Source organism: Bidens hawaiensis, unplaced genomic scaffold, assembly GCF_021521415.1.
Source record: "Bidens hawaiensis isolate Kalapana, Puna unplaced genomic scaffold, B.hawaiensis_p1.1 tig00027866_1, whole genome shotgun sequence".
Classification (NCBI taxonomy): Eukaryota; Viridiplantae; Streptophyta; class Magnoliopsida; order Asterales; family Asteraceae; genus Bidens; species Bidens hawaiensis.
The window spans coordinates 117,289-128,252 of NW_027494530.1; the positions used below are offsets into that span (position 1 = coordinate 117,289).

Here is a 10,964-nt window from a genome sequence, read left to right on the forward strand (position 1 = left end):
GCATACCCCACCGGCGCCTTCAGTTGGGTTTGTCAAACCGATAGTACTATCCACACGTCACTGGCACGAAGTTAATCACTTGTGTTTGTGGGGACTTTCAAGTGTTAGTACTTAGATAATTCACATCACCACACGTTTTCAAGTATATAAGTATATGTGAACATGCTTTCCACCCCAAAAGTTCGTAAAACAGTTTAGAAAGTGGTGTCGTGAAACTCACCTTATTGTAGTTCGAGCAGGTAATATACGTCAATAAGTGTTATGCCTCGATTATAACTCGTATCCTATAATCGGTATCGTACTGTAAATACTAGTACAATGTTTAAACCAAATCGGGCTGTATAACTAGTCTGGTTATAGCTGTTAGGCCCAAAACATGACCATAGTCTTAGATTGGGACGTTGTATACTATGAAATGTTTAAAACTGGATTTGGCTTAGTTTCATCGTTTTCCGAGCCTAGCCAAGTTGATCGTTTATGCGTTTCGGAAATAGGTAAGATCATATAAACTTATGTAAACATATTGATTGATAAAATAATTTGATTTATAAAGTAATTTTAAGGTTTCGGTATCTGGATTGATCACAGGTTTCGTTTCCGTTTTCTTACGGTTTTGATTATACGAAGCGCGTACAATTCATCCGAATTGTCCGGAATTCTCGTAAAAAGTTCGTTTTTATCAAATTAACCTAAAACTATGATATTTGACCACTTTTGACATTTTGACATACCAGTCAGTCCGTTAAACACAAAACTGCCGGTTTCGTTAAAACAAATATAGTTTAAATCTTTGATTATTCATAACTAATTATGCACTTATATATAAATTATGGAAATTTTTGTAAAAATACATTAAAATATGGATAATTTTATAAAATTACTTTCAGAAATTTTATGATTAATTATCTATTTATAAAAATTCATTAAATGTGTTATAATTAAGTAATAAATATCCCGTTTATACCAAACAATATCCAAAAAATCCGATAATTTTGCCAAGTGGTCTCAATCTCATCACATAGCTCCTGAAAAATCTCTAGAACCTAACTCTTTGGCCAAAATGCTTTTTTGCATATTTTTCGGCTGTTAAAACTCGATTACAACACAATTGCACAAAAAATACCTAAACATCTCCAAATGTTCTCAAACTTTGCCGGTGATATTCAAATAACATTTATGGGTTCCAAACCAAATTTCATAATTTTTGATGAAGTTTAACTATTTTTCCTGAATAAACGCCAATAAACGGTAATAAATTCGCCAAATATTCTATGTTTATCGGAAAATTACCAAATTTGAACAGGGACTCATTTAAATGATCCCTAATTTCCCTGAAAATTTTCACAAGCTAAAAACAAGAACGTTACAACCTAATACTAAACAACCCCTAAACGAGTGTTACGGGTTTACCTTGTCGGTTTTCGATGAGTTTTGATGGTTTAAACAACTCTCCAGGTCTTGGGTCACAAACTCATCCATATAACAGCCTTGTTAATTAGGGTTTCGGTTTTGGTTTCAAACCGAACTTTCGAACTGTAAAAACGACATATTCATGTTCTAATCCGTGTTTTTGGCCAAAAATCCACATGGTACTGACTTGTAAACATGTTTGACATCAAAAAATGATTTTAGGTGATTTTTAGGGTTTTTGGATGGTTAAACATGTTTAAAACTAATCAAGACTTAATTTTTCATAGTTAAACTTTGTTAATCAATTAAAAATCTCATGAGTTTTGATTGTTACCTTGGAGGTTTTGGCTGGAAGATGCAAGAAATCAGCTGATCTTGATCTTGGTTGGTTTGTGTGTTAAAATATCCAATTTTTTTAACTTATACAACAAGCTAGAAACAAAAGGGATATACCCTTATTTGCGGCCGGCTCATGAATGGGGCCCATTGGGCCTCTTTTTGGCTTATTGGGGCCTCGGTTTTCGTGCCACGCGTAAAAGTCGGTCCAAAATTTAATTTGGGTTTGGTTTTTCGCAAGAAAACTAGTTCGAGTGCGAAAAATAGCGCGAAAACGAGTGTTTTTCAGCCCATTTTTGTAAAATAAGAAAAACGTACTGACTCGTTTTAAAAATCCAAAATATTTTCACGGATTGCCTAGAACATGTCATATAAGTGTTTTATAAATCTTTTTCGGCTTAACGGATGCTACAATGCTCGTTTTGATGTTAACGATTGCGTTTAAACTCATAGCGTATCAATAAACGAAACCTTTTTCGTTTAAATGGTTTTAAACGTACTGGGGCCTAAATATCAATATGTTAGCCACTATAATATATATATAACTCGTATATGACTCCTCAATATATATACGGATCATAATTAGTATCGGTCGGTTACTCGTTTAAGCACTACGAATTAACCGATTTATCGTTTACTCGCTATGTAATGAATAAGGTATACCTTGTTTTGTCACAAATGTCACACATTGAGAGCCAAAGACTCGTAAGAAAGAGAATTCAGGTCGACGATGAAAGATGTGTTCAAATGGTGAAATTGATGAATTTGTACGAGAAGGCATACGATTTATTAGGTAAACCGCCGTGTCGAAGGCAAAATTCCAAAAACGTAATGGAACGTGGGATTTTGCTAGTAAGGTAAGACCTGTTTCGACAATGTGACGATGGCGGCGTTCCACGATACCGTTTTGTTCACTGGTATGTGGGCAAGAAAGACGATGGGTGATGCCTAAAGTGGTGAGATAAGTAGATAGGCTGCGGAATTCTCCACCCCAGTCACTTTGCACTGATTTGAGTTTGGTGTTAAATTGTCTCTCAGCCATAATGATAAATTGTTTGAAAATATCCAGAACATCAGACTTTCGATTAAAGGGAAAGATCCACATAAATTTAGAATAATGGTCTACACACAAGAGAAAATAATTATGACCCTCAAAGGACGTAACGGGAGCGGGTCCCCATACATCACAAATAAATAAGATCCAAAACACTTGAACTTTTAAAAGTAGAAGGTAATAAATGTAACTTGGAAGATTTTCCAACAAAACAAGAACCAGAAACAGTACTAGAAACATTATTTTGTAAAGGCAAATGATAAGCAGAAAGCATTGACTTCAAAAGCTGTGGATGAGGATGTCCCAGTCTTTGATGCCAAGTGGAAGCGGAAGCACGAACAATAGAAAAGGAAACTTTGGGAACAGGTTGTAACTGCGGAAGCTTGATGGAATACATACCGCCGTTACTTGGACCCGTGAGGAGGATAGTGTGTGTAGACTTGTCCTTCACAATAAAATGAGTAGCGTGAAATTCAAAATAAACGTTATTATCAAGGCAAAAACGTTGGACAGAAAGGAGATTTTGTTTAATTTCTGGAACATGAAGTATGTTTTTAAGATTAAAGGTTTTTGTGGGTGAGGAAAAACGAGTGGAACCAATGTGTAAAATGGGAAGTCCCTTACCGTTGCCAACATGAAGGTTGTCACCCCCATAATACGCTTCTGAGTTATCAAGGCTGGAGAGATTCGGTGCTATGTGGTGGCTAGATCCGGTGTCGGTGAGCCAGTTGGTGAATGCCTGATGTGAGCGGTAATCAGCAAAGTTGGCAGATGGTTGCTGTCCTGAGCGTATGGTTGAAGGATCACGGTTAGGGCATTGAGACAGTATATGACCGATGCCACACCTGTTACAAGTACCATACACGGTATTTTGATTAGAAGCCCAACTGAATTGATTTCGATTACCTCCTATGTTGGAACGATTGTTGGAGCTGTTATAATTGCCACGTCCTCCACGGTTGTTTCCTTGTCTATTGTTTGGGTTGCGGTTTGTGTTGCGGGTTGTATAGTTGGCCTGTGGGGACGGAGAAGAAGGCAATTGTAGTTGTAACCCTAGCTGGGCAGCCAACTGTTGGACAACCTTAACTGTATCAGAATGGGACAGTGAACTGGTCGGGGCAGCAGTGGCCGAGGTAGCGGGTTCACGGGCTGCAGTAAAGGCTTTTGTGGGAGGCATAGCAGCTGCTGTTTTCTTTAACATGTAATCATGATCTGCAAACAGAGCATGAAGCTCGTTGAACACCAATTGACGAGTAAGGGATGTTGTCTTCACGCCGTGGTATTCTTCACGAAGACCAGAAATCACTAGCATCACGATATCTTTTTCAGAGCAGTCGCATACTCTTGAGCCCGAGTCAGATAGGCTGAAGAGGATTCATCAGGCTTCATCTCAATCCGTAGTAGTTGAGTCTTCAAAGTGTATTCTCTAGAAGCCGTATGAGGAACATAGGCACGTTTCAGAGACAGCCAAAGCTCCCTAGAAGTAGAGCCCTGTACATGCTGAAAAGAGCTTTCAGAGATTGTGGACAGCAGGAGCATGCGAATATGGGCATCATTAGAGACCCATATTGCATGTTGAGGATTCGTCTGGGTTTGTTGTGGGAGAGCATCTTCCTTGTCTTTACCAGCAGAAGATGAAGATGAAACAGGAATAGTAGGTGCTGGAGATGGAATTGTGCCATCTATATAACCGAACAGGTTGTTTGTGACCAAAAACGGATGAATCATGGTCTTCCAATGACCATAATTGGTGGGGGACAGGGTAAATCCAAACTTGTGAGAGTTGTGGATAGTCTTTTCTGATTGGGAGAAGGCGACAAGGGTAGTCATGGTGATTGGGTGATCGAAAAAAGAGGACAGCAGAGCTGTGGTAGGGTTGTGATTGAAAAAAAAATAAGAAGAAGGGATGACAGCACAATTAAGGTTTGATCTCTGGCTGTGATACCAAGTTAAACTTGGTAAAGAAGTTATTGTTATTGAATTGTGATTATATTTGCTGAATATACATGGGTATATATAGAATACAATATTACACTCTAATCCCTCTAATATAACATAATATTAAACTATGTCTAATACATTGGATCCCAAAAGAAATAACTTAAAACTGCACAAATCAAATAAGAAACTCTTGTGATGATACATTTGATAAATGTATACATTTTGGTTTTTCCAAGGATGCATATACAAACGATGGGACCGTATATCTATACATATTATGCGCAATCAAAACTCACTTGCTATGCATCAGCCTGGTTCATACCTTCTTAATCATTTTACAGCGGGTAACTCTCGATTACCCGAGTAGATATTCACAAAGTTAATGTCATAGAGGAGTGTTGCATTTGCAGGTATATTGCAGTCACCTACAAGAGCAATGCATTAAACATATTTAGCACAACTAGACTTCAAAAATTAAAAAACATAAAAAGAAACTACAATTTCACCAAATAATATTTTTTTAAAAGGTTATTGTTCAAGTTTAACCAATCAAAGAAGCTCAATTACTTTTTTGAAATAGGCCCATATCTTTACCAATATGTACTCTTATTAACATGATATCATAAATTGTCTTTTATTATGTGACTCGACCTGGTCCGAATGAAAAATTCTAATCTCATGTTATTAGAAATTCAAGCACCAAAAAATACTGACACCATATACAAAATATCAGGCTCTGCCACCCTACTTTTACTAAAGAAGAGTACATTTAACCAACCCCTTAATTATTTCAATCAATCAATCAATCAATCATGCCCAGTAAAATCCCACCGACAGCAAAGCTATAAGTAGGGTCTGGGGAGGGTGGGATGTAGGCACACCGTACCTCTATCCAAAGGAATAAAGAGGTGGCTTCCAGAGAGACCCTCGGCTCTAAGTACATGTGTATGAAGCAAAATAAAGGAAATCAAAGTTTAACAGTTATATAAAAACTACTACTAATTATAATAATATTAATAATAAGATCACAGTTTAACAGCTATATAAAAGCTAATAATAATTATAATAATAATAATAATATATGTAAGGGAAATACCATTATGGTATGTGACCTAAATAAGTTAAGTCTAAGCCCTAAGGTATTCAATTCTCTCTAAAAATCCTTAACTTTAATTCTACTTCTCCACAAATTCCTATCCTCAACCATGTCCTCGGAGAGGTTTAGGTCTATCAAATCATGCCTAATCCTCTCATCCTAAGTCAATTTCGGTCGTCCTCTACCCCTCCTCCCTTCTATAGTAATGTTTTCTACGGATCTAACAGGATTCGTCGTCTGTCTTCTCTTTACATGTCCAAACCATCTCAATCTCCACTCTCTTATCTTGTCTGCTATGTTCGCCACCCCTAATCTTTCGCGAAACACAACGTTTCTTACTCGGTCTAGCCTTGTGTGCCCACACATCTAACGTAGCATTCTCATTTCTGCTACCTCCATCTTCCGCACTTGTGCCTTCTTGATGGCCCAACAATCTGTTCCATATAGCATTGCAGGTCTAACTGCCACCCTATAGAATTTTCCCTTTAGTTTAATCGGGAAACTCTTGTCGCACAATATACCTGTGGCTGCTTTCCATCTACACCATCCTACCTGAACTCGGTGGGTCACATCACTGTCTAATTCCCCATCGCTCTGTACAAATGATCCTAAATACTTGAACTTCGTTACCTGCGGGACCACCTGCCCTTCAATTGTGATCTGTGCGTCTTCATTGTCGTTTATCCCACTAAAATCACAGTGGAGGTACTCCGTCTTAGATCGGCTAATCTTTAAACCTTTTGTCTCTAAGGTTGTTCGCCACTCCTCAAGCCTCATGTTTAGATCTTGTTTTTTCTCAGCAAGTAACACAATATCGTCTGCGAACATCATGCACCACGGGAGAGTCTCCTGAATCGACTTTGACAACTCATCCAAGACTACTGCAAAAAGAAACGGGCTCAACGCTGACCCCTGGTGAAGACCTACCTCTACAGGAAAGAAATCAGTATCCCCCACTGGCGCACGGACACTTGTTTCACTCCTGGTATACATATCCATAATTATCTCTATGTATTTCCTGGGCACTCTTCTACCCTCCAAGCACTCCCAGAGCACCTGTCGTGGCACACTGTCGTAGGCCTTTTCTAGGTCAATAAACACCATATGTAGATCACGCTTCTTCTCCCTATACTTTTCCATTAATCTTCTTATAAGGTGTATTGCCTCTGTGGTGGAACGCCCCGGCATGAAGCCAAATTGGTTGAACGTAACCTGAGTTTCTCGTCTAAGTCTAACCTCAATCACTCTTTCCCATAGCTTCATAGTATGACTTAGTAGTTTGATTCCTCGGTAGTTACCACAACATTGGGCGTCTCCTTTGTTCTTATAGATAGGAACTACAACGCTGCTCCTCCACTGGTCTGGCATCTTACCTGATTTGAGAATACTATTGAACAGAGTAGTTAACCACATGACTCCTTCCTCCCCCAGACACTTCCACACCTCGATGGGTATGTTGTCTGGGCCAACCGCCTTAGACCTTCCCATCCTCCTAAGTGCATCCTTCACCTCTTCTCGTGTGATCCGTCGGCAGTAGCAGTTATTCGATTGTTGTCGTTGAAAGTTTGTGTTGTCATGTTCTTCTTGGTAAGCTCTCCCATTGTTAAAAAGATTGTGGAAGTAGGTTTGCCATCTTAGCTTGATGTCCTGCTCCTTGACCAGTACATGCCCATCTGTATCCTTTATGAACTTCACCGGTCCTAGATCTTGCCTTCTACGCTCCCTGGCTTTGGCAATCTTAAACATAGCATGTTCCCCCTCTTTTGTTTCTAGACTTTCATACATCCGTTTAAAGGCCGCCTTCTTTGCTTCCTCCACTGCCTTCTTCGCCTCTATCTTGGCCGTTTTATAGTTGTCCCTCAATTCCACTCGCTCCTCCTCATTCGTGCACCTCATTAGCTCCCTAAAACATCCTTGTTTGTCCCTTATCTTGTCTTGCACTGCGTCATTCCACCACCAAGACTCCTTATGCCCACTTGTCTTTCCTGTTGTGACCCCGAGAGTCTCCTTTGCTACTTGGATGATCTTTGTCTCCATAGCTTCCCATATATGAGTTGAGTCCCCATTTAGTCGAGCCCGCGTATGCAGTATGAGTTTATCCTTAAACAGTAGGAGATTTTCGTCCTTCAAATTTCCCCATCGAATTCTCGGTGTACCTTTCTTCTCTCGAACAGTCAGCTTATTTCTGAAGGCTATATCTGTCACTAGTAGTCGATGTTGAGTCACAACTGCCTCCCCAAGTATGACTTTGCAGTCCTTCCACCAACGTCGGTCTCCTTGCCTCATCAAAAGGTAGTCAATTTGCGTGTCGCGTCCACCACTGCTAAAAGTGATTAAATGAGAATCTTGTTTCCTAAAATAAGAATTTATAATACCTAGGTCATGTGCCACCGCAAACTCTAGAAGATCTGTTCCGGTCTCATTCCTATCACCAAAACCGAAACCCCCATGTACGGCTTGAAAACCATCGTTAGCCTTACCAATGTGTCCATTAAAATCACCTCCAATGCAAATCCTCTGCCCCCTAGGTATGCCCCCTACCACTGCGTCTAGGCAATCCCAAAATTCTCTCTTTTCCTGATCCCCTAGGCCTACATGAGGCGCGTAGGCGGAGACTACTGCCACTACTTCCTCTCCTAGTACTAATTTCAACACCATAATCCTGTCATTATGTCTTATCACCTCCACCACACTAGTGTGTATTTCCTTAGCCACTAGAAACCCGACTCCATTTCTAGCTCCATCAGACCCCGAGTACCACAACTTATACCCATTACACTCAGCCCCTCTATGTCCTTTCCACTTAGTCTCCTGGAGGCATGCTATCTGAACCCTACGTCTTTTAAGCACATCTACCAATTCTAGCAACTTACCATTTAATGTTCCTACATTCCAAGAAGCCAAACGCAATATACGCTCCCTATCTTTACTCTTTCCTACACCCCTCGTTTCAGGACATGGTCTCAAGTAATAGTCATGGTTCCTACGCTCTATGGTTGCAACTAATCACACAAACACAAGCAATAGAACACCAAATCAATAATAATAATAATAATAATAATAATAATAATAATAGTGTGTAGCAATAACAATAATAGTCAAGAGATCTTAAAATGAAAATAAACTCCAAAGATCCGGATCACGTATGTTCTAATGATAATAATAATAATAATACTAATAATAATAATAACAGTGAGAAAGGAACGAGTATACCGTGAAGATGATGAAGGCAGATACAGCTCAACGGCAGCCAGGTTACAAGAAGCTCACTCTTTTGCTTTGGGACCCCCAACGGCAGCAAAAATAATAATAATTGCGCACACAAAAATAATAATAATAATAATAATACCAACAATGATAATAATAATAATAATAATAATAATAATAATAATAATACCCACAATAATAATAATAATAATAATAATAATGCTACAAGTTACAGATCTGGTTTATTCAATATTAACAAAAAAAACGAAAATTAATAAAAAATCTTAATTAAACAGATTTTCGGAGAAAACAATAAAAAATAAATTAAAAGATCAATAATAAAACTGTTTAAAAAAAAATCTAAAATTGGCTGCAAAATGGGTGTATGTACACTGTACGGTATGTGAAATTTTGTCTACAATCAAAGTGGTTTTAGGGGGAAAACGAAAATCAAACCTTTCTGATATGGAGGAGCACAACGGTGGAGAAGAGTGACGGTGGTGGAGCACGGTGGTGGAGGAGAGTGACGGTGGTGGAGCACGGCGACGGAGGATGGTGGTGAAGGAGAGTGACGGGTGGTGGAGCACGGCGGCGACGGAGGATGACGGTGGAGGCGGATCTTGTAGCAGATCGCTTGAAAGTCAATGTTAGATGACGGAGGATGACGGTGGCGACGAAGGATGACGGTGGCGACGAAGGAGGATGACGGTTACGAGGAGACAACCGGAGGCTATTTGAAAATTGATCGAGAGTCATCCGTAGTACGTGTCTAGTCCCAACCCCTTGATACTGAAAATTCAGTAGCAGTACAGTAACAAAAGAACATCCAAATAAATACCAGAAAAGCAACCAGCAGGTTCAGGTCCATATGCTAGCTCCGGAGGAATTTGAAGTTTACGTCTTCCACCTGCGCAAACAAACAATGAGTGGATTATAACCAAAAACCGAAACAGGAACATGAATATTATTGTGTTGTTATATGATTACCAACAAGCATGGGTGGAACACCCTCTCCTCCAAAGATCCCTTGATCTAGACCCTTAATTACCTACAAAGCCAACAAACATTGTTTTATATATATATACACAAATACAAATACAAATGAAATTAACGTGCTAATTGTGAGAATCAAGTAGAGTAATTATATATACAATTAGAGGAATTATGTAATTACTCTATCATGTTCCTCTAATTGTATATATAATTACTCTACTTGATTATCACAATTAGCACGTTAATTTCATTTGTACGTTAACTTTCCCCTATATATAAATGTAAGTTAAAATATTATATATGAAAGGGAAGGTTACCTTCCCGACACCTATCCGCATAGTGAGAGGTCTACCGCGCTTGTAACTGCTGTCGAAAACTATGCCGTCAGCAAACCTTGCAGTATAGTGAATCTGTAATAAGGGAATTAAGTCACATTGTTTTACAATAATATATATATATATATATATACATATTGTGGTATCATATATTAATTAAGAAAGCAAGATGTGTAAATGTAACTGACATTGATTAGCGTAGAATAGGGAGCTTCTTGACCGAACCCGACGGCAAGATCGCAGTAACCGAGGCCAGAAGGAGCAAACTGGAGGTCGCAAGGGGGTTCAGCAACAGTGGCGTAATATTCGATTCGGGTGGCATTGGCGGGATCAAGAGGGGATGAAAGTAGCATGGAAGCTGCAGCCAGCAATCCAACACCCACGCCCACCAATCCATTCTTCTTGTTCTTATTCTCATGGGATTTTAAATTAGAACCGGAATTGGAATTTGAATTTGAATGTGAAGCCGAAGCCGTTAGGTGGCGGTGGTGCGGGTGAAGGCCGTGGCGGAGAGATGGTGATGGTGTGGAGAGTGTAAAGATGGCCATTTTGGAGATGCGATGAAAGAGTTTGTTATCAGTCTATCCAGAGC

The 10,964-nt window shown here is 39.3% G+C and overlaps 1 protein-coding gene across 1 annotated transcript; it reads right to left on the minus strand.

The window, feature by feature from the left end:
• Positions 1 to 4,919: 4,919 nt before the first annotated feature.
• LOC143576072 (photosynthetic NDH subunit of lumenal location 4, chloroplastic-like) lies at positions 4,920 to 10,964 on the minus strand. Its single transcript, XM_077060265.1, has 5 exons — positions 10,561 to 10,964; positions 10,355 to 10,447; positions 10,032 to 10,092; positions 9,883 to 9,951; positions 4,920 to 5,166 (listed from the first exon to the last, which is right to left on the minus strand). The coding sequence occupies exons 1-5, from the start codon at positions 10,918 to 10,920 to the stop codon at positions 5,072 to 5,074; spliced, it is 678 nt and encodes a 225-aa protein (XP_076916380.1). The 5' UTR covers positions 10,921 to 10,964; the 3' UTR covers positions 4,920 to 5,071.

Bases quoted from the DNA above. Each gene is read 5' to 3' on its own strand.
- LOC143576072 (XM_077060265.1), bottom strand. From the start codon at position 10,920: ATGGCCATCTTTACACTCTCCACACCATCACCATCTCTCCGCCACGGC. The intron at 10,093-10,354 runs GTAACCTTCCCT...TTGGCTTTGTAG, and splicing joins TGCGGATAGGTGTCGGGAAG to GTAATTAAGGGTCTAGATCA. The intron at 9,952-10,031 runs GTAATCATATAA...TTGTTTGCGCAG, and splicing joins TGTTCCACCCATGCTTGTTG to GTGGAAGACGTAAACTTCAA.